The 24,121-nt window shown below is 36.0% G+C and overlaps 1 protein-coding gene across 3 annotated transcripts in view; it reads left to right on the top strand.

Moving 5' to 3' along the window:
* The window catches only part of HNRNPR (heterogeneous nuclear ribonucleoprotein R), a 33,536-nt gene extending 9,647 nt beyond the window's left edge, over positions 1-23,889 (top strand). For all 3 annotated transcript variants that reach the window (XM_079113057.1, XM_079113056.1, XM_079113055.1), the window contains 7 exons: positions 76-189; positions 11,027-11,203; positions 12,947-13,082; positions 15,753-15,958; positions 20,206-20,355; positions 22,196-22,317; positions 22,590-23,889. In XM_079113057.1, the coding sequence (XP_078969183.1) occupies positions 76-189; positions 11,027-11,203; positions 12,947-13,082; positions 15,753-15,958; positions 20,206-20,355; positions 22,196-22,317; positions 22,590-23,202 (1,518 nt within the window). In that variant the 3' untranslated portion in view covers positions 23,203-23,889. The remainder of the gene's footprint in view (positions 1-75; positions 190-11,026; positions 11,204-12,946; positions 13,083-15,752; positions 15,959-20,205; positions 20,356-22,195; positions 22,318-22,589) is intronic.
* The last annotated feature ends 232 nt before the right edge of the window (positions 23,890-24,121 follow it).

Raw genomic sequence — 24,121 nt, 5'->3', positions numbered from 1 at the left:
TTGAAAATGATTAATATACTGTTACGTGTGTGAGTGGTTATGTATACAAGTATAAACATATATAATTACCTCTAGGCCTTGCTTGAGAGGACTGGTTATACTCTGGATGTCACCACAGGACAGAGGAAGTATGGTGGTCCTCCACCAGACAGTGTATACTCTGGTGTTCAGCCAGGCATTGGAACAGAGGTGAGTGTTCTTTAGCTGTTTGCCAATGTCTTCCCATTTTGCTTAACTGTTCTATCTACTATATGATAGGAGAAAATACTTGATTCCTTTCAAAATACTTGATTCCTTTCATTGTTATGTTGGGGATATTCATACATATTTTGCTACCATTTTTAGAAGGAGAATCTTTGTATAGGTACCCACACATCTTGTAAAGAAATGTGGAATTCTTGGAAGTGGTTGCTTAAACTATATTACTAGCAATAACCGTAATAAGGGAGAAGCAATTGTTTTCTTCTGTTTTTTTTTTTTTTTTTTTTTTTTTTTCCTTTTGAATTTTTGGTGCTGGTCATTGAACCCAGGATTCTTACATGCTAAGCATACTCTCTTCCACTGAGGGTCACCTCTGGCCCTGTTCTTGTTTTTTAATGTCAGTAATTTTGAACTGTGTTTGTCTTGCCTCCTTGCCTTCCCCCATTGTGTGTAATGTACTTCAGTATTTACTGAGAGACGTTGATGGGAATAGATTGCAAAAGGGAAGGATATGGTACCAAAGAAAAAAGGTCGAGCACATTGGTCCATACTTAAACAAAGAAATAGTTCCTGTTCTGTCTGTGCTTTCATAAAAATGCCTTCCCTATGCCTTTATGTTCTAATCCTTTAAGTGGAGAAAACTGCCAAAAAGTAACCTCTGTGATAGTGTGGACCTCTTCTGATTCAGTGTCTCTGTTTGTTTATTTTGGAGTGCTGGGGATTGGACTTGGGGACTTGGGCGTACTAGGCAAGGGCTCTACCACTGAGTCACATCACCAGTCCTTCGGTTGTCTTTAGTGGCTAGCAGAATGCCAGGAACATAGTATTGTACAGTATTTTTTTATTTATGATGGTCATTTTCTTAGAATATTGAAATCATGGCCTTCTAGGTTTCTTTAAAACAAAGTGTTCCTTAGGTGATGTCAGTTAAATATTGAAGATGTCATTTAGGTACTGGTGTTCTTATTGTTAGGTATTTTTTAGAGTTAAAATATTTAACTGATCTTATTATTATTAGATATAAGAGTTCCAAGAAATTTTAAGTATACTTCTTTTTTTTTTTTTGGTACTGGGGTGCTTTAGCACTGAGCCCCAATCCCAGCCCTTTTTATTTTTAAGACGGTCTCCCTAAGTTGCTTAGGACCTTGTTAAGTTACTGAGGCTGGCTTCAAACTTGTGCTCCTTCTGTCTCAGCCTTCTGTGCTGTTGGGATTACAGGCATGCATGCACCACTGTAGCTGGCTTTAAGTTCAGTCTTTTTTTTAAGTTGTAGATGGACACAATACCTTTATTTATTTACTTACTTTTATGTGGTGCTGAAGATCAAACCCAGTGCCTCATATGTGCAATGCAAGTGCTCTGCCACTGAGCTACAACCCCAGCCTCAGAATCTTGATTCCCATTTGAGTGGGAATTCCCTTTAAAGGAAACAGTAATGCCTTAGTAAGACTTCAATGATGTGCTCTCAAAAGCATAAATCTTTTTCTTTGTTTTATCTTTTTTTTTTTTTTAAGTTGTTGATGGACCTTTATTGTATTTATGAATATGCGGTGCTGAGAATTGAACCCAGTGCCTCACACATGCTAGGCAAGCATTCTACCACTGAGCCACAACCCCAGTCCCTAAATCTTACTTTTCAAGTAACAAAAATAATGATTATTAGTTCTAATTTTGAAGACAAGCAAAGATGGCATCATTTAACATAACTTTTTATATCTATGTTAACTAATTCAGTTGTGTGTTCTCGTTGTATAGAATGGTTATTGGTCTTTGTTCTTTGAACTCCTTTTTAATGTTATTAGAATTAATATTCTATTTCTCAGTATTTAACATTATTAAAAGACATTTTAAGCATTTTTTTTTTTTTTTTTTTGCGGTGCTGGAGATTGAACTCAGGGCCTTGTGTTTGACAGGCAAGCACTCTACCAACTGAGCTTTCTCCCCAGCCTTGCATCTTTATTTATTTATTTATTTATTTATTTTTTGGCGGTGCTGGGGATCGAACCCAGGGCCTTATGCTTACAAGGCAAGCACTCTACCAACTGAGCTATCTCCCTAGCCCTCAATCTTTATTTTTAATGATACCTGAATCATCTACATGTTATTTTGAGTCTCTTTAATAATTATATTACTTAGCTTGTGCAGTGAACAGGCCTGTAATTCCAGTGACTTGGGAGGCTGAGTCAGGAGTATCCCAAGTTCAAGGCCAGCCTGGACGACTTAGAGAAACCCTGTCTCAAAATGAAAAATAAATAAAGTCTGGGAATGGGAGCTGGAGGTAGAGCACCCCTGGATACCACACACAAAATTTTTTTCATATTACTTATTGTAATATAATGTGAATGTTTCATGATTATTGATAGAGTTGGAATTGAGACTCTGAATCATCTAGGATCCTTGCAGGAGTGAATGTCATCACTGGAAATCTAGACTATAAGTGAATAATATTTTAGACTTATTTTTCTTTTGTCCTCTTAACAGCCTCCCCATCCTTCATCTTTATTTTCATTTTCTGCCATGAATCCTTTGAAATCTACATTTTTATTTTATAAACTCGCTGTCTCCCCAGTGCTGGGAATTGAACCCATGGCCTCATGTGTGCTAGGCAAGTGCTTATACCACTGAGCCACATTCTCAGCCCTATATTTAATATGCTTTTTAAGTAGTATAGAAATTTGGTTCAGCTTTCCTGAACTATAGCATGTATTTTTTTTCTAATGGTTTTAAATTTTGCTTAGTATTAGTTGTTTTTTCCTTTTTAGACCCTCATACAAAATGAGTAGATTAAAAATAGAACTACTTTGCCTTTGCCTTTTTTTTTCACATTACTTTTATTTAATTAATTAATTTATTTTTATTGTGATACTGAGGATTGAACCCAGTGCCTCATATGTGCCAGGCAAATGCTCCACCACTGAGCCACAACCCCAGTCCTTTTTTCTTGTTTTTTAAGGTTACCTAAAACACCTCTATGTGGGGACTACAGTTTAAACTTAGCAATAGTATGTAGCAGTCAGCATGTTATGTGCCTGTTAGTATTTCCCAGTTGTTATATTTATCTTAGTCTTGTTTCTCCAACTAGTTATAAAATCCTTAGGAATAAGAATTAAGTCTACATAATCCTTTTACATTTTTCACAGTGCCCAGCTTGGTACAAAATTAGTTGGTTATATCTATTTTATAATTATGGAAATGATCTTTTTCAGCCCATTTAATTGGTTTCAATAATATACTCAGTGGAGACTTATTTTATCTTTGCTTTATATATTTCTTATATTGCACTGCCTTTTTAGGAAAAAGATGTATTTTTATATATATTAACTATTATTGCACATATAGCAGATATTGTTGCAGTAAAATTCCTATGAAATTACCTGCTTAAGCCACACTTGTCAAGCAGTTTATTACAAGAAAATCTTATGTAAAATTTTACATTCTTCCCATAAAGATAGATTTCATGAGATTTGACTTATCTTTGTTGAAAATGAAAGTTTTGATTTTGAAAAATAGGTGTTTAATGTGTTGTGTTGCTGATCTAATAAACATTGATTCTAACTGGTATCATTTTTGATTCTATAAAGTTTTGGGTTTTGTTCTTTGTTTTGTTATAGTCATTAAAATATTTTAGGTCTTGATTGAGTACTTGGACATTAGGGTCAACACCTTAGACCATGGTGGTATTAAAATTAAATTATGAGAAGACATTTAGATCTCCTCTTTGAAACAGATATACCGTAAATTATTCCGATAGGTGAGCACTTATTAACAGATATTGTTAGTAAGTATTGTCTTGAGAAATAAACAAGAATGATGATGGGTATTAATTTTGAAATGCATTTTTTTAGTGTGTCTAGGCCCTCACCTGAAGACAGTCTCTTTGTATTATTTGGCTAGTATTAAAACAGAAGCAAGTTCTATTTGATTTGTTTCCATAACATAAATGTGATGTACATGAGGATCATGGTTATATATAATAAATTCTTTTTAGTTTTTTGAGGCTGGGTCTTGCTACATTGCCCAGGCTGGTCTCCAGCTCCTGGGCTCAAGTGCACCTCCCACCTCAGCCTCCAGGTAGCTGCAGCCACCATGCCAGTTATAATAAATTTATTTGTTTGAAGAGCATAACACTGGTGTTCTGTAGAGGAATTAAAAAGCTGGGAGTGGTGGTGCATGCCTATAATTTCAGAGGCTCAGGAGACTAAGGTAGGAGAGGATTGCAAGTTCAAAGCCAGCCTTAGCAATTTAGTAAGGCCCTAAGAAATTTAGTGAGACCCTGTCTCAAAATTTTAAAAAATTTTAAAAAAGGCTGAGGATGTGGCTCAGTGGTTATGCACCTCTGGGTTCAATCCTCTGATACCAAAGAAGAAAAAAAGAAAAAAAAGAAATGGTTGATTTCCTATCCTTCCCTCTCCAAGAGGCTTTCTTTGTTCTTGTCGAAATATACCATGAATAGATTATAGAGAACTAAAAATTTTCTCAAACCTTGATGTCTAGTGAGTAAAGAAACAACTGTTATTATGATGTCCACTAGATTTTGTTGGTCTAAGTTTTTAAAAACCTATTTTTTAGCCTTTTGAATTTTTTAATTTCAAGTTAAATTGATCCTGAAATAAGGTCATTTTTCTGTATCTCAGATAAAGCAGTGTTTTCAACCTTGGCCTTTTTCTTCATGGATTTTATTGAATACAAATATGTTAGTGTTTTTTCTAAAATGAAACTATTTGTATGTAAAATCTGTAAGTTGGGCTATTAACAGAGTACAAGGAGCTTGTTTTTGTGAATACTTTGTTAAGTGATTACTCAGTTTTTTAAGTTACTTTTTCTGAAAGGGCAGATACTTTTACTTTAGGTTTGTCTAATGAAAGCAAACCTGACTGGATCTAAAAATAAGGCACAAGTGTTACAGAAGTAGTATAAGGACAAGGCAGGTGCGTTATGCTTGTAGTCCCAGCATTCAGAGACTGAGGCAGGGGGTTCCCTTGACTCTAGGAGTTCAAGACTAGCCTGGGCAATACATGAGGATACATGTCTCCAAAAAGTAATAATAATAAAACAAAATAATAAGGTAGTAATATAAGTATCTGACACTTAGCCATTTGTTATATGTATTATTTTCATAATGTCATTGTGTGTCTCCTTTGTTTGCATATATTTAGTGGGTAGGGAGAAAATATGAATGATAAAAGGTGTAACTAAGTACCATAGCATTATGTTAATGGAAACATAAAGCCAACCTTACTTCCCAGACCTTTTTTTTTTTAGCATGTGTTTGCTGGGCATCCAACCCAGACCTCTTGTGTGTGCTAATAAGCACATGCTCTACTCCTGAGTTACAATCCCCAGTCCTCCAGAACAATTTTGAATTTCATAATTCAAATACACTCACATAGATGGGCGTGGTGGTATATGCCTGTAATCCCAGCAGCACAGGAGACTGAGGCAGGAGGATGGTGACATGAGTTCAAGGCCAGCCTCAGCAACTTGGTGAGGCCCTAAGCAACTCATTGAGACCCTTTCTCTAAATAAAATATAAAAAAGGCCTGGTGATATGGCTTAATGGTAAAGTGCTACAGATACACTCAAATAAAAATACTCTTAATCAGCTAAGGCCAAAGAGTCTGGCTATACCAAAAAATACATTTCATTATTAATACTAATCATTCTTATGTATTTCTTGCCTCAGGTCAGGTCAGTATCTTTTTTTAGTGCTCTGACCTGTTAATAAAATTTTTTTTTTCTTTTGGTACTAGGGATTGAACTCAGGGGTGCTTAGGACCTTGGTGAATTGCTGAGGCTGGCTTTGAACTTGTGATCCTCCTGTCTCAGCTTCCCCAGTCACGGATTGCCACCGTGCCCGGCTAATAAATGTTTTTTGATTGAAACATAGAATGGTATTTGATTGATACACAGGGTGGTATAGCTGAAGCTGTTGAAAAGGCGTCAGATTCTGAATTTTTTTAAAGATAGATCTAACTGGATTTATTGACAGGTTGAATATATGAGAGAAAGGAGCCAAGGATGACTTCAAGGCTTTTGACCTGAGCAGCTAAAAGAATGGAGTTGCCATTTACTGAAATGAGGAACACTGTAGAGAAGAGCAAGTTAGCAGGGTTGAAAACTAGTTCAGTCCTGGACATGTTATGAGTGAGATGTCTCTTGGACATCCAAGTGGAACCCTTGAGTAAGTAGTTGCTTATATGAGCCTGGAGTTCAGGGGAGAGACCTAACTGGAAATTGTAAATGTGGGAGGTATAGCATTTAAATGATATTTTAAAACCATAAGTTTGGAAGGAAGTGAATCCTTTAAAGGAAATCACCAAGGAAATGTTTGTAGCTAGTGCAGAGGTTTAAGATCTGAGCACCATAGCTTTCCAGCATTTTAAGTTGAGGAGATGAAGAGGAATCAGGAAAGGAGACTGAAAAGAAAGAACCAGAGGGGTAAAGAGAAAAAAAATAGGTGTATAGAATCCTAGAAGTCAGCTAAACACAGTGTCAGTGGAATGCGTGACTGGTCAGTTTTATCAGACTTTCCAGGTAAGATGAGAACTGAGAATTGCTTGGTTGTAGCAACATGAAAGTTGTTAGTAGCTTTGACAACATTGATGGTAAAAGCCAGATTCAGAGAATATTTAGAACCACATGTGAGAGATGAGGAATTTGAGATAACAAATGCATGTAGCTTTTTTGAGAAATTGATGATAGAGTCAAAATACATTTCTGCTCAAATTTTAATGAAATCACAACATTTGTGTGCAATTAAAAAGATCTAGTGAAGGGGCTGGAGTTGTGGCTCAGGGGTAGAGTGCTTGCCTGGCATGTGTGAGGCACGGGTTTTAATCCTCAGCACCACATAAAAATAAATAAAAAAATAAAGCAAAGGTATTGTGTACATATACAACTAAAAAAAAAAGTTAAAAAAAGATCTAGTAGAAAAGAAAGTTTAAAGGTGAAATTATTGCTGGAGTAAGCGTTGTTGAATAGAAGATGAGATGGGATCTAGTGCACAAGTTAAAAGTATGAGGTAGCCTGGGCTTGGAGGTGCATGTCTTTAATCCCAGCAACTTGGGAGACCGAGGCAGGAGGCTTGCAGATTCAAAGCCTGCCTCAGCAACTGTGCAAGGCACTAAGCAACTTAGCTAGACCCTGTCTCAGAATAGAAAATAAAAAGGGCTGGGGATGTGGCTTAGTGGTTAAGCACTTAAGCACTTCTGCATTCAATCCCTGGTACTGAAAAAAAGTATGAGGTATGTATTCATTCATACATCCAAAGATGAATAGCTGTTACGTATCAGGCATGGTGTTCAGTGCTGGGAATGAAATAAGAAGTATGACATGGGTTCTCTTGGAGGTTCATTTCTTTTCGATGGTTTTATTCCCAGCTGAAGAAATTGAAACTCGTTGATTAAGAAACTTGCTCAAGGTAACGATGTTTTGGGGTTTTTTTTTTGTTGTTTGTGGAGGAAAAGTTTATTTAAAGGCTTAGGGTTTCAGAGGTCTCAGTCCGTGTATAGCCAGTGCCATCATGGTGGAAGAGTATGGCAGAGGGAAGCAGCTCACATGGTGATCAGATAGCAGAGAGCCTAAGATGTATTTTTGATTCCAGTATAATCTGATATCCACCTTCTCTCATATTCCTAGCACCTTCATTGCTGTTACCCTGCTAAGCCAACCCACCATCATATGTTGCCTGGATTGCCCTGTTACCCTGACTAGTCAGCCTGTTTATCCATACAGTTAATTTTCTTCCAGTTGTCTGAATGTTCCTTTTAGAACATAGGTCATGACCCAGTCATTTGTCTGCTCAGAACTCATATGGCTTCTCAGCACATCTGGAATAAAGCATGAGCTCCAAACAATGGAGCTTACAATTTAACAATTTAACTTAATTCTCCCTGCTTTTTTTTTTTTTTAAGTCGTAGATGGACACAATACTTTTATTTATTTTTATGTGGTGCTGAGGCTCGAACCCAGTGCTTCATATGTGCCAGGCAAGCACTCTACAACTGAGCCACAACCCCTCTGGCCCTTTTCTCTCTTTTTCTACCACTGTCACTGGAATGGCCCCTTTTATTCCAGGCATTGACCTGTTTTTTTGTTCTTCAAATGTTAAGTGTGTTTCCTCAGCTTTTTACTTAATTTTCTCTCTTAGGTCTCAGCTCAAATTACCTCCTTAGGAATGCCCTCCTATTATAAAGTACAACCTTATCACCTATCCCCTTTTCACCTTATTTTTTTTTTTTTTTTTTTTCTTAATACCTCTTGAAATCATAGTTTTGGTATGTTTTGGTACCAGGGATTGAACCCCGGGGGCATTTAACCACTGAGCCACATCCTCAGCCCTTTTTATTTTTTCTTTTGGGGCAAAGTCTCACTAAGATGCTGAGACTGGCTTTGAACTTGAGATCCATTTGCTTCAGCCACCCGAGTCATTGGGATTACAGGTGTGTGCTACTGCACCCAGCTGAAATCATAGTTTATCTAACAAATTTTCCTTTGTGTTAGTAGATTATATGCTTAATGAATGCCCAGACATTGTGGTAGTCACTGTATTTCTAGAATCTGGAAAAATACATGACATGAGTTCAAGGTATTTGAACTTGTCTCATAAAAGATTTGGACAAGTTCTATTGATAGGGAGGGAGCCAGTTTTTTTGTACACATGAGGCATTATACAGTAGAGCAGCTTAATGTTGGTATTAAAAGAGTGATTGATATAGATGGTAGTGGGAGAGATTGAAAGTAAGAGCTTTCTGTTCAGGGAAGTAGTTCCTTAGTCACCAGGCAGTGAATTGGGAGATGGATTGATAGTGGAGAACCAAAGAGATTATTTTCTAAAGAATAATAGGAAAAATCTGGAACTGGGGTTGTGGCTCGGTGGCAGCGCACTTACTTGGCATGTGAGGGCTGGGTTTGAGTCTCAGCACCACGTATATATAAATAAATAAATAAAATAAAGGTCCACTGACAATTTTTAAAAAAAAAAGTAATAGGAAAAATCACTGGAGTGCGTTTTAGTTATGTTGATTTTAGGGAAAAGAAAACATGTTAAAACATATTGTCATCATGTTTAGAAAATATAACTAAGGAAAAAGTAAAATTAGAAGTTTTTACATGCATTGATAACCACTGTTAGCATTATTCTGACATATATATATTCATAGTTGTCTATACATATATCTACTCACACATATTCAAAAGATTGCTGGCCTTATTGGTGATTTGAGGTAAAATGAAGACAACCAAGAGAAATCGTTATTTTACTGTATTTTTTTTGTGTGTGTGTGGTGCTGGGGCTCAGACCCAGGGCCTTGTGCATGCAAGGCAAATGTTCTCTTGCTGAACTGCCTCCCCAAGAATTATTTAATAGGCAGTGGGAGATGGAGAATTAGTTCCTGGGATGTAGATCAAGGAGATGACACAGCTATAGGCCTTGGGAATGGATGTTAACTTTTAAAAACCTAAGGAAATACAGTGAAGGAGACTGTGAATGAGGATAGGGACCTTAAGGAGATAGGGAATTGGAATAGCTGAAGTGTGAGAATCATAGGAAGTGAGCATGATTGTTTTGGAAAGATTGTCTTGGGTACCTGTTATAGTGCTGAACTATAGAAACTTAATATCCAGTGATAATTTTAGTGTCTTTTGGATTGCTGTTATTCCTGCATTATCAATGTAAAATATTGATGCAGGTGAGTTTCATTGGGAAATTTCTCTCATGTAAATATTTGTTTCTCTTTTAGAGTATGTAAATTGCAAATGTTTAACATAAATACTCGTTTTGATGTTGACATTTCTGAGAATTAAAATTAGTCCAGTAGTAAACACTGAGGTTTTTTTGTTTTTGTTTTTGTTTTTGTTTTTGGTGGTAGTACTGGAACTTGAATCCAGGGCCTTGCACATGTTAAACAAGAACTATACTACTGAACTACATCCCCAGCCCATTATTTTAAGACAGGGTCTTGCTAAATTGCCTTGGCTGGCCTTGAACTTGGCAGTCCTTTGCTCAGCCTCCCAAGTAGCTAAAATTATAGTCTTGTACCCCTGTGCCTGACTAATACTGAGTTTTGGACTGTTTACTTATCATTATTGTATATTATAATTTAACCCCATTTATACTGTACGATTTTATAATTAAAGATACATCAGGTTCTCTAAATACTAAAAAAATCTTTATTTCATGCCTTAAAATTTAATGTCCTGGCCAGGTGCTGTGGTGTACATCTGTAGTCTTAGCCACTTTGGGAGACTGAGTTGGAAGGATCACTTGAGCCCAAGAGTTCAAGGTCAGCCTCAGTAACATAGTGAGGCCTTGTCTCCAAAAAAATTTTTTTTGATATCCTGATAGAAAAAGGAATAAAGCACTGGAGTTTCTGTAAAGTACCAAGTTTGCTATTTAAGTGATCAAAAATTTTAGAATTGAGAAAATTTGAGAATGGCCATACCAATCTTATATTATTCTTTTTTAAAAAATACAAAAAGCATATTTCCATGAAGTTATATATATCCTTTATTGGTTATGAGGAAAAGACAAGTATAAAAATTCAAATTAAAGTTGTTAACAAGTGCAAATTTTGCATGCCCGTATCAGTTTCCATTTTTCAGTATAGGTTATTGTTCTTTGTTAACAGTCCTAAAATTATTATAAAAATTAGAGTTACCTTTGGTTCTACAAGTCAACTGCAAGATTCAGATTGTCTTTATTTGTCCTTAACCATTTTCTCTGCTCCACTTGTGTCTGTGTGTGTGGCAGGGGGTGGGACAGTAGTAGGCTGGACTCTAAAATTACAAACCAGTTTTGGGTTTTAATCAGGAAGTTTTATTTCAGGTCTTTGTAGGTAAAATACCAAGAGATTTGTATGAGGATGAGTTGGTGCCCCTGTTTGAGAAGGCTGGACCCATTTGGGATCTACGACTTATGATGGATCCTCTGTCTGGTCAGAACAGAGGGTATGCGTTTATCACCTTCTGTGGAAAAGAAGCTGCACAGGAAGCTGTTAAACTGGTATGTGATAAACAAATATCTACTGTCTAGCAGGTTACTATTTGAGAGAATAAACTCAATTAAAAATATTTGCAGTTAATATTGTTTCATTTTCTATTGTTGCTTTGAATGTTTTTGTATTGGCTAAGTTGATATGTGACCTTTGCTATTTTTTCTATTATCAGTAATAAAAAAATAAAAACCCAAGAAATAATGTTTATAGAAAGTCTTCCATGATTCTAAGAAGTTAATCATTAGATTGATTGGTATCATTAAAGTATTTGGCCTCTACAGACTTACTTTTGGTTTTAAAAATGATGTCTCTTTTTTTTTTTTTTTTTTGGTGGGTGCTGGGGATTGAACCCAGGGCCATGTGTTTTCGAGGCAAGCACTCTACCAACTGAGCTACATCCCAGCCCAAAATGATGTCTCTTCTTGCAGTTAAATTTTAGGATTCACGTTCAGGTATAATGAAGGCTCAGCTGGGTTCTGGAGGACACATCTGGATGACAACTTTTAGGATTCAGTTCAGGAAATGGTGTGAATCTGTTTTATTATTTTTGTCACAACTTAATCACACAGTTTATTATTTTTATTTCCAAGCCATTGAATCTTTTTTTTTTTTTTTTAAATTAGTTGTTGATGAACGTTGAACCTTTTTATTTAATTTTATGCGGTGCTGAGAATTGAGCCCAGTGCCTTACACTGCTAGGCAAGTGCTCTACCACTGAGCCACAATCCCAGCCTGTTATTGAGTCTTTCTGTCTTTAATCTTTCTCTCCTTTTCTACTATTTAATAACCAACCTTCTCTTAGAGAATTTCCTTCCTCCAGTGCTTTTTACCATTTTGTGCTTATTATAGAGCAATAGTAAATTCTGTAAATTGTATCTTTACTCCTATGAAGATACATCTTTGTGTCATTTGGTGTCATTGTTTTTTGGCATATTCTTGTCAGACATCTAAGGACTTAGTCTAGTTCTAGCTCTGCTTCAACAGGAAACCTCTTTCACCAAAGGTTTTAGTATTTTTAGTGGGCTCTGATTTAGTTGCCCTCCTAGCTTATTCCAGATTTTAGTTTTTTGGGATTTTTCTTCCATACTTATTTAATATTAAGAAGCATTCAAAGCTTTATTATTTTTTGGTGTATATTGATGACTATTTTTAATTACATATTTTAGTTAACTAATGGGTAAGTAACATTAAAGCATAAGAAGCTATACCTTATTAAGGAGACCATCACTGTAATGACTTACATAAAACTTTTTTAGTCCTATTTTCATAAAATTTCGAAAGTATGGATGAGTTTAAAAATTCATGTTTAGAATTACGTATATATTGTGAAATTCTTCTAAATTTCTTTTGCATTTATTAAATATATTTGTTACTCTTTGTATTGTTTTGATTATGGCTTATCTACATCTAATTTCATCCCCACAAATCCTGAGTAATCAGTCTTGACTGTTCTTTCTGAAATTCTCTGGAAAGGAATTTTTAGATAGATAAAACAAATATTTGAAAGGAGATATTTTTTGAAATAAAGTGAATTAAGCTTGAGTCTTTTATGTGGAAGAACAAAAATCATACTAAAACTATAACAATGAGGTTTAAAATATGCATTCATATTATGGTAAGCATGAGGTAACTTGCAAGTTCATGAAGCAGGGAGTGTTTGTTCGTAAATTGTGAAATTTTTTTTAGGTTAAGATCAGTTGTCCTCAGTTTGGGGTGGTTTTGGGGGTCTCTGGTTCTTTTTTTCCTTGCAGTGTGACAGCTATGAAATTCGCCCTGGTAAACACCTTGGAGTATGTATTTCTGTGGCAAACAACAGACTTTTTGTTGGATCCATCCCAAAGAATAAGACTAAAGAAAACATCCTGGAAGAGTTCAGTAAAGTCACAGGTAAAACAAAAATGTATTTAGAAGTTAGTTTTGGGAAACTTACTCTATTGTTTTAAAACTTCTAAGTGATTTTTTTTTAAAAAAGGAGATACATATTAAACTAAGAATCCTAGTCTCCTGTTTCTAAACTGCTTTATTCTACTTTATAGTAGTTTGGACTAAATATACTCCCTCCTATCCTTGATTTCTTGGAATTTCCCCTTCACTTCTTTGCCCTAATTGAAGCTTGGCATTTGCCAGAGCCTTTGCTGTGTAGCCTTCAAGTGAAGGCTTTTCCCTCTGATATTCACATTAATTTAGGGTCAAGGAGTTCTTATTTCTCCCTCCTGTTGATTTGTCTAGATCATATTTTTTAAAACTTTCCATTGTAAATCAAGCAGTCAATTGTTGAGTACATTATACATCACACGTCTGTGTACGTTATTGCTATGTAACTGAAACAAATCCATAGTTTCATTTATTAACACGATATATTCTATTTTCTATTCCATTTCATTTTTTACATGCTGCTTGAGATTGTTGGCTGTGTGTCATTTAGATTTTTTAGACCACTTCCTCCCCTTGTAAAAACCGTTGTTCCTTTACATTTTTTGTTATCCAGACATTCTGTCCTTTTTCCTCCCTTGAAGCTGTAATCTGTTGCTCTTCTGATTTTTAGCTTTTCTTTAATCTGAAGATTTGCTTTAAGCTCACATTCTTCCTCTTCTGTCCTAAATTGACTTACTCTAGTTATTTTGATATCTATGTGAATGACCTGTCCAAGACCCTAGACTCCTAGTTCTCTGACCACCTCATCTCTAGTCTTTGACTTGAGCTCTGCCATGTCCAGATCACATTCTGGAACTTGTTAGCAGAAATTCTACCCCACTCTGAATTTTTGATTTCTGGCATTCCACCTTGTAACCACTGCCCATTATTATTGTGTTGGTCAAATATCTCTACTGGCACAGTTCTTTGACCTCATCATGTTTTATGATTTACCAGCTCCTTTCTGGCTACATGTTCATTCACTCATTCCTTCAACAGGTGTTTTCTTAAAGTGCCTGTTAAATGCTGGCATTGTGCTATGTATTAGGATACAGTGATGAATGAGACCCATTCTCCACCCTCATAGAGCCTACATTCTGGGAAAGGAGTCAAGATAAAAAATTAAATACTTAAACATGTTGTGATGAAACACTGTGAAAGGGGAAAATATGGGATATTTAGCTAGGTAATAACTACTATCCCTGTTTACATGGTTATGGAAGGCTTTCTGATAGGTGACATTTCAGCTAAGACCCGAAAGATGAGGAGGATGTCGCATACAAAGAGCAAAAAAAAAAAAGGGCATTCCAAGAGAGCAACACATGCCAGGACTTCAAGACAAGAAGGAACTTGATCTGTGAAAGTACTAAGAGGAGGCTAGTGTTGTTAAAGGATAAAATTAGGGAGTGCAATTAGATATAATGAGATAGGTAGGGCTTCTGTAGACCACGTAAAGAATTTGGATTTTATTATGTAGATAATGAGAAGGTATTTGAAGATTTTAAGCAAGGAATAACACATGTTTCATGTTTACAGGATATCATTTCTGCTGTTAAGTGAATAAGGACTTAGAGATGGGATGAAGAGTAGAAACTTGAGCTGGGTGTGGTAGAACATGCTTGTAACATTCCCAGCTTCTCAGGAGGCTGAGGCAGGAGGATCACAAGTTCCAGAACAGCTTGAGCAACTTAGGGAGACTTGTCTCACCATAAAAAAATAAAAGAACTGAGATTGTACCTTAGTAATAAAGGATCCCTGGGTTCAAACCCTAGTACTGCGGGGAGGGACATGGAATAAAGACTGGTAAATTAGATGAAGCTGTCATAGGACATAAAATAGGGCACTGGACTAAGGTAATAGATGGAGAGATGTTAATGAGTTTGGAAGTAAGTAGGAGAGATGAAGGAAGAAGTCAAGACTGTCTTATCAGTTTGTGCTTGAGAACTCCGTGGATGATCTTGCTTATTAGGGAAGTCTAGAGAAGACAGATTTGAGACATGGTGTTGTGTGGGACATGTTAAATTTGTCTTAAGACATCAAAGGGGACATGTTAAGCAATAGACACGAGGAATTTAGAGAAGTGTGGATAGAAATCTAAGGACTTAAAAGGGTGTAGAGAGTGTTTTAAAGTAGGACTAGCTGACAAGACCTATAAAGAACATTCATGGAGGGACAAGGGCAAAGGACTAAAACCAGAGTAGTTAGCAATCACCTTTGTTCTTGGTAAAAAGAATAACTTTAAGTAAGGTTTAAGGAAGGTTTTTGGGGCCATGTTTAGATGATAAAAGTTACTTCTTTTGGATTTACATTAATTTGTTTTTTAAGGTTCTTGATAGTGTTTTATAAATTATGAGGTCATGTACATCAACATTCTAAAACATTGTAGAATGTTAAATGTCAAAATACAGTAGTTGGGCCTGTTGTGGCTATACCTTTAGGGCCCTAAAATTAATAGGGAACATGTAATATTGTCCCAAATCCTGTGTCTAATTATGCTGATCTAATTGTGTACTAGGTAATTAGTGACTCATTTTGAGGCTTTTTCGATTATTTTTGCTTTTCGGCAAGTGGATTTAGGTCTGCCTAATCGCTAGATGTGTGGTGGATGCTTTTGGCTTATATATCTGGCTGTTGGTTTAACAGAGGGTTTGGTGGACGTTATTCTCTATCATCAACCCGATGACAAAAAGAAGAATCGGGGGTTCTGCTTCCTTGAATACGAGGATCACAAGTCAGCAGCACAAGCCAGACGCCGGCTGATGAGTGGAAAAGTAAAAGTATGGGGAAATGTAGTTACAGTTGAATGGGCTGACCCTGTGGAAGAACCAGATCCAGAAGTCATGGCCAAGGTAAATGCAGTCGCTTGGGGTGGGGGTAGGTTATTTCGATTTTTGTACCCAGAATAAAGCTCAAACTTTTCGAGTTTATAAGTAAAATTTATAGCTCTTGACTTTTAATTGCTTAGAAAAGGAGCTGATTTAACACTGAAGCAATAACTTGTCTTGGTACCCAGAAATTTCTATTAACCATCCCCTTTCCTGCAGATGAATTGTGCCAAAGGAACTGAGATTAAATTCCTTCAATTAAGTATTTTGTACACACTGAGTGTTTAGTGTTATGCATCATTGGGGATACAAATGTTTAAAAAAGACAAGGTCTTGTTGAATAAAGAGGGAAGTAATGTTTTGGAGATTATCAATTACGATTTTCATTGACCATAGTATGACTTTTATTATATGGCTATGAATTATATTTTATAGCTGATTTATCTTTTTATAGTTTATTATTTTTTTTAACAATCATTTCCCTTAGAATATTGTCCCCATGAAAAAGGCAAAGGATTGTCATGTTTCCTGTTATTTGATAGTGGCAAAGTAAGCCCTGTAGAGGGCCTTCTGTTCCCTCTGAGCCCTGCGCTTGCATTGTGGGGACCTTTGCTTGGTGAAAGGAGTTGCCATGAGTCCTGGTTCTGCAGGCTTTCCTTCAGGTGATTCCTGAGTTTAAAGGGACACACCAGAATTAGATCTCTGCTGCTCGTAGTGTGTCCTTGAGTATTGGTGTGACGTCAGCCCTTCTCAGGGAGGCGGCATCTTACGGATGGCCATGTGTTTAGTGGACTGGATTCTTCACAACTGAGAATTATTTTCTTCAAGGCTTTTATTCCAGGTTTTGAGGAGACAAATCAAAACTAACTTTGATTGATTAAGAGAACTCCAGTATGTACTAGTATGGTGTAAGTCTTTGTAAGCAAAGATGTCTTTGGGTTAAGCAGAAAAGATCCACTGAGAGTGAACCAGAGGCCTGAGAACTGCTGCTCAGGGTCTTACCTCTTCCTTGAGTAGATGGTGATGGGGGTTTAGAAAAGGGTTAGGAGTCTAAATAGCCTGGGGTGGGTTTTTTCTTTCTTTCTTTTTTCTTTTCTTCTTTTCTTCCTCCCTCCCTCCCTCCCTCCTTCCTTCCTTCTTTCCTTCCTCCCTCCCTCCCTCTCCTCCCCCCCTTTCTTTCAATTAGCTTGTCGTTTCTTCTCAATATAATTGTGTCTTTGGGCAGACTACTGAACCTTAGATGTCATCTGTTTTATTGAGATTGGATAAGTCTCCAAGGTTCATTTCAAGTTTGAATCTGTCAGTAGAAACATAAGTGTTGCCTATGTTGCTTTTTCTACACAAACATCTAGAAATAGCATTATAATTATATTATAAACTATAAGGGAGGAATTAAAATCCCCTGAAAATCTAAAAGAGAGTTTGCTTCTTAACCACTTTTTACTTATCCCTGGTAATCTTTCATTCTAAATCTTTTTTTTTCTTTCTTCCTTTCTTTGTTTTTTTTCTTTTTTCTTTTTTCTTTTTTTTTGGTCAGAAAAACCTCAAGATTTTATTCTGACTATTCTTTCTGTATCACAAACAGGTTTCCCAATGAAAAGGAAGCCTGCATAAGTTTGGAATTGAATATTATCGTCTCCTTTGTTTCCTAATTTAAAAAAAAAAGTTTATCCATTAGAGTAAAGCTTCTGATGGTTTACTCTAACACCAGTTAGGAGTCATTGAAGATTCTTTGCCAAGTTGAATCAGTTTTATAATCAACCAGAACCTAAGAACTTAAACGTATCTGTCTTAAAGGAACCCTTTTTCTTTTGAATGTCTAATTTAATTTATATTTATTGTTATTATTGTTGTTATGATTTTGCAGTGTTGGGAATCAAACCTCAGACCTTGAGCTTTCTAGGCAATCACTCTACCATTGAGTTATACCCTCAGACCCCATATTGAACATTTTAAATACAATTCTAAAAAATTTTTATATAATGAACTATGGTTTCTACACAGAAAAGAATAAAAGATCCAAGTTGAATTTAACAAAAAAATGCTTGGAGTATAGCTAAGTAGTGGAATACTTGCCTGTCATGCATGAGGTCCTGAATTTGACCCCTGACATAAGAAAGAAATTAAAAACCTTTTTTTTTTTCTTTTCATAATGCTGGAGATCAAACCCAGAGCCTTGTGCATGCTAGGGAAGCACTATACCACTAAACTGTGCTCCCAGCCCTAAATATATACTTTATTTTAAAATTTAAAGAGCGATATAACTGCTTGTGGTAGTGCCTACCTGTAATCCCAGCTACTCAGGAAGCAGAGGCAGAGGATCACAAGTTTAAGGCCAAGTTGGACAACTTAGAAAGATCCTGTCTCAAAATAAATAAAAAGGGCTAAGGCTATAGCTTAGTGGTTGAGTGTTTGCCTAGCATGTGGGAGGCCTGAGTTCTGTTCCCAGTACTACAGTGGGTGGGGTAATAAATCAATAGGAGCCTAATGTAGAGACTACATCTCAACCTATAGCAGTGAGAAGAAAAAAGGGGTAGGGGTAGAAGTGAATAATATCTTTTTCTCAGAACCCTTTTATTTATATAACTCTTTATGTGAGGCAACAGTTTGTTTAGTGTATGTGTTTATTTTTTGTTTCAGTATCTAAAATTTTCTTAGTTCAGAAATCAAAAGTTAATTTAAAATGGTATGGACATATCAAGTCCTGCTTCCACCCCAGTTTCATGTCTTGTCCCCTCTAAGGCATTCAGTTTTATTATTTTCTGGTTTATTCTTATAATGTTTCCTTAGGTAAATATGAGTATATGTTCTTATTTTCTGTCCTATATTCACTGATCTACATTTGCTTATTCACCATTCTATTTGATCAGCTCTAAGAAAATACAACATAATTATATGTCCCACTAAAATTTTATAAGATGTTGCTATTTGGTGGCACAGTGGTTACTTATTCCATTGACTCTTAAGTTGTATCCCTATTTTGGATATGTAAAAATAGGGGGAAGAAAAGTCTTATTTTGGCAGTCTCTCTGTTCTCATTTTTATTGCTATATAATATTCTATTCTGTAGGTATACATAGTATATTCAGTCAACTGAATTTTACATTGTTTCTAATGTTTTATTACAATACTATAGTGAATAAGCTTGTATCATGTCAGTTGATACAAATGCAAATACATAATGCATCTGAAAGATAGATTTTTATGAGTACATTTGTAGACCGAGGGTAAATTCACCTGTACTTAGTAAGATATTGGCATATTCCCCTCCGTAGGAGGTGTTCCTCATCCTTGACACAATAGCCTGTTATTAACCTTTAGATTTCACTAATCTGATAGATTATCAGTGGTCTCTCAATGCTGTTAATGATTTACTTCTCTTACTATGTATGAATTTGAGCTTTTTGTATATTTGAAGGGCCATGTTTTTTTTTTTATAAACCATGTATTCGTGAATTATGCCAATTTTTCTATTCATCTGTTGAGCTTTTTCCTATTTTCTTGTGCTCTGATATAAAAGAGTATCTCCCCATTATATAACTTGCAAACATTTTTGCTGTATTTGTCATTTTTCCTTTGAATTGGTTTATACACGTATCTTTTTTTTTTTTTTTTTTTTTTTTTAACCATGTAGAAGCTATGTGTTTAGTAGACGAATGTATCACTCTTGTATGGTTTCTAGATTTTAAGTCATAAGGTCTTTCTGCTTCATTGTTGTATAAAGGAATTACCTTTGTTTTTTCTAATACTTCCTAGTCCCCTCCCCCTTATCATTTAACTGTTTGATCTATTTGGAGTTTATTCTGGTGTATAATGTGAGGTATGACCAGTTGTTACCTTTTTTCCCTGATGAACACACTACTCTTATTCAGTGGTCTAAAAAGCATTATAGGCCATTTATATCCAGTAGTATTAGTCTCTAGATTTTGCTCATCATCTACCCCCACCCCAGCTATTACTGCTTCCCCCCAATGTAAACTTAAAGTTGTCCAGTTCTGGGGGAGCAAACCCTTACGTTTGGGAATTAACTCAGTAATATTGATATGTTGACTTCTTGAAGGCGCTCTCCACAGAATTAAGTGCTTTAATGATAGACATAGAGAACCAAGAATTTATGTAAATTGGTAACTAATACGAGAATGATTTTCTCTGACAACACTTCTAGCACTTACTGTTTTAGAGAAGAAAAGCCTATATACCATGAAGACAAAAAGAAAAACTTTAAAACTTCATCTAAAGTAATGCCAATTTTGTGTATTTATTGCTGCTAGGTGAAAGTTTTATTTGTAAGAAATTTGGCTACTACTGTGACAGAAGAAATACTGGAAAAGTCATTTTCTGAATTTGGGAAACTTGAAAGAGTGAAGAAGTTGAAAGATTATGCATTTGTTCATTTTGAAGACCGAGGAGCTGCTGTAAAGGTAGAAGAAATTTTGAAATTTTTCTTCTTGATGACTTGAATCTTATTGAAACTTGCTAAACAGATAAATTGCTTAAAAAGGAAGTAAAAGGGCAAGGGACATAGCTCAGTGGTGGAGCATTTTCATAGTGTGCATGAGTCCCTGGGTTCCATTCCCAGTGCCACCCAAGAAAAAGAAAGAAAATTGTTTTTTAGCTATGCTACCTCATGCCGAGGACAAACCAAGGGCCTCATGTTCGTTAGGCAAACACTATCTGAGCTACATCTCCAGCCATAGTTTAGAATTAATAGGTTTGCTTATTGATGGAATTTAATGAGGGAATATTGCTCATAAAATTCATGGTTTAGTATAGAAATTAATGTTTGGCTTTTGAAATTTCTAGTGGTATAGAACACAGATAACTAATAAACTTATACAGTACTTTCTAAACATTACTTTTGATTCAGTTGGTATTAAATAATCAGTTGACTTAATTGAAAGTATTTACAAGAACTGGTAGGATGGTTTGGTAGAGAAGCCTATGAAATTATAAAATTTCTAGTCCTGGAACTGGGAGTCACCTTCCAGGATGGTCAAGGCAAAGAAGAGATGTTGCATTCTTTTATTTATGGCAAGAATCCTTAGTTCCTTTGTGTGTGTGGTGGTGATGGTTCAAATGCGGGGATTGAAGATTGCTAGGCAAGCTCTCTACCCTACCACTGAGCTACGTCCCTAGCCCCTATACCAGAACATTTTTGTAGACTCAGTTGCTTTAGCTGAATCATCCCAAAGCTGACATGGGAATGAGGAAAATTGAAATCAAAAGGAATTATAAGGTAATTTTTGTCTAGATACTAATAAGTCACTGGACATTTCTCCATTTCTCTTTTTTTTTTTTCCCTTCCTTCCAGTACTGGAGATTGAAACTAAGGCCTTGCACATGCTAGGTAGGCACTCTACCAGCTGAGCTACATCACATCCTCTCCATCTTCTTTTTTAAAAATTATAAGACAGGGTCTCTCTCCGGTGCCCAGACTGGCCTCAGACTTGCAATCCTGTCAGCCTCCCAGTTGTAGGGATTACCGACGTGCCTGGGTTGTTGAAAATTCTTTATGATAGAGCATTTATTATGTATGCCCAGCAGGGGAAAAGGTTGTATAGGGAAATTAAAAATTTTGTTGAAAAGAAGTGGTTTGTTACTGAGTGCCTGAACCTTGAAGGGTGGCAGAGGTGGCTAAGTGGAACAGCATGAATAAAGGACTAGAACGTGGAATTCTTGGTTCCTGTTTTTCTAGGTGATTATTTGATACCTTAATAGTCTTTTCTGGGCTCTGGGTTATTAACTGTTCAAAGTATGTTACAGGTTAAGTGTCATTAGGGAAACCTAAGCTTTTTTGGCAGTACTATATTGGATTTCATTGGTTAACCTCATTTGTATTTTCAGATCCTTGAAATTTTGCATAAGATCTGTATGTTGAATATTTATTTGAAAATTTGAATCCTGAAAAGTTAATTTTTGCCTGGATTGTATTAATACTGGCATTTTTCTGTGGTGTGGCATTTGCTTCTTGGATAGGGCTGTTTTAAGGAGTTCTTTGGAACTAAGTAGCAGCAAGTAGGCAGCTCTTTTACCTTTTTATTAAGTATAACAAGAGGACGTTGATGTTCCCAATGTAATTTATATATGAAAAAATAAGATGGAGGGAATGGAGTTCTTTTTTGAAAAAACTTTCTGACTAGACTAATCTTTTGTAAATTAAAATAACTATGAAATTGTTTGCTAAATATCTTAAATAATATTATGTTACATTTTAAAATATTTTTTCTTATAAAAGAACTGTATTTTTCTCATTTTGTTTAGGCCATGGATGAAATGAACGGAAAAGAAATAGAAGGGGAAGAAATTGAAATAGTCTTAGCTAAACCTCCAGATAAGAAAAGGAAAGAGCGCCAGGCTGCTAGACAGGCCTCCAGAAGCACTGCGTGAGTCTATATTTTAATAGATATGTCATTGAACAAGGAATAACTTGATAATGGTTATATGATGATTAATAAAAGTTCAGAAAGTCTTTTTTTTATTTGTTCTTTTTAGTTATACATGGCAATAGAGCGTATTTTGACATATTATACACACATGGAGTTACACTGGTCATGTGTTCATATATGAACATAAGTTATGTCCAGTCCATTCTGTCAGAAAGAGTCTCAATGTAAAGTGATTTGTGTTTTCTCTTTTCCCTTCCCTTCATTGCTAGGTATGAAGATTATTACTATCACCCTCCCCCTCGCATGCCACCTCCAATTAGAGGTCGAGGTCGTGGTGGAGGGAGAGGTGGATATGGCTACCCTCCAGATTACTATGGCTATGAAGATTACTATGATGATTACTATGGTTATGATTATCACGACTATCGTGGCGGCTACGAAGACCCCTACTACGGCTATGATGATGGCTATGCAGTAAGAGGAAGAGGAGGAGGAAGGGGAGGGCGAGGTGCTCCACCACCACCAAGGGGGCGGGGAGCACCACCTCCAAGAGGTAGAGCTGGCTATTCACAGAGGGGGGCACCTTTGGGACCACCAAGAGGCTCTAGGGGTGGTAGAGGGGGTCCTGCACAACAGCAGAGAGGCCGTGGTTCCCGTGGAGCTCGGGGCAATCGTGGGGGCAATGTAGGAGGCAAGAGAAAGGCAGATGGGTACAACCAACCTGATTCCAAGCGTCGTCAGACCAACAACCAACAGAACTGGGGTTCCCAACCCATCGCTCAGCAACCGCTTCAGCAAGGTGGTGACTATTCTGGTAACTATGGTTACAATAATGACAACCAGGAATTTTATCAGGATACTTATGGGCAACAGTGGAAATAGACAAGTGAGGGCTTGAAAATGATACTGGCAAGATACGATTGGCTCTAGATCTACATTCTTCAAAAAAAAAAAAAAAAAATTGGCTTAACGGTTTCATCTTTAAGTAACAATTTGCTGCCATTTGTATTGGGCTGAAGAAATCACTATTGTGTATATACTCAAGTCTTTTTATTTTTCTTCTTTTCATAAATGCTCTTGGACATTATTGGGCTTGCAGAGTTCCCTTATTCTGGGGATTACCATGCTTTTATCGTTTCAGGCTTCATTTTAGCTTCAGAACAAGCTGTTAAATCATGATTTTACAGAACCTTTGGTTTGGACAGTTTCAATTTTTTTTTTTTTTTTTTTTTTTTTGATTTGGGATAGAATACATAGGAGTATGAAGTATGCTGTAAATAAAGATACAAGCTAGTGCTTTGTCTTAGTAGTTTTAAGAAATTAAAGCAAACAAATTTAAGTTTTCTTGTATTGAAAATAACCTATGATTGTATGTTTTGCATTCCTAGAAGTAGGTTTAACTGTGTTTTTAAATTGTTATAACTTCACACTTTTTTGAAAATCTGCCCTACAAAATTTGTTTGGCTTAAACGTCAAAGCCGTGACAATTTGTTCTTTGATGTGATTGTATTTCCAATTTCTTGTTCATGTAAGATTTCAATAAAACTCAAAAATCTATTCAAAACATTACCTATTTCAAATTCAATTGTGTCCTAAAACATTATTTTATTCGTAATCCTTGCAAGGAATATTGTTTTCAAATTATAACTGCCTATGTGAGTGATCAAATTCATGCAAAATTTCTTGTCTATTCCAACACGTATTGTGGATATCAGACTAAGAGTTAGTCTAAATTCAAGTATTTATTCCAAATAGCACTTCATTGATTGGTGTTCTCTCATAATCTATTCTAATTTTGAAA

This window comes from Sciurus vulgaris (genome assembly GCF_902686455.1).
Source record: "Sciurus vulgaris genome assembly, chromosome: 1".
NCBI lineage: Eukaryota > Metazoa > Chordata > Mammalia > Rodentia > Sciuridae > Sciurus > Sciurus vulgaris.
Note: the sequence above shows the minus strand (reverse complement) of the source record. Positions and strands in the feature narration are given on the sequence as shown.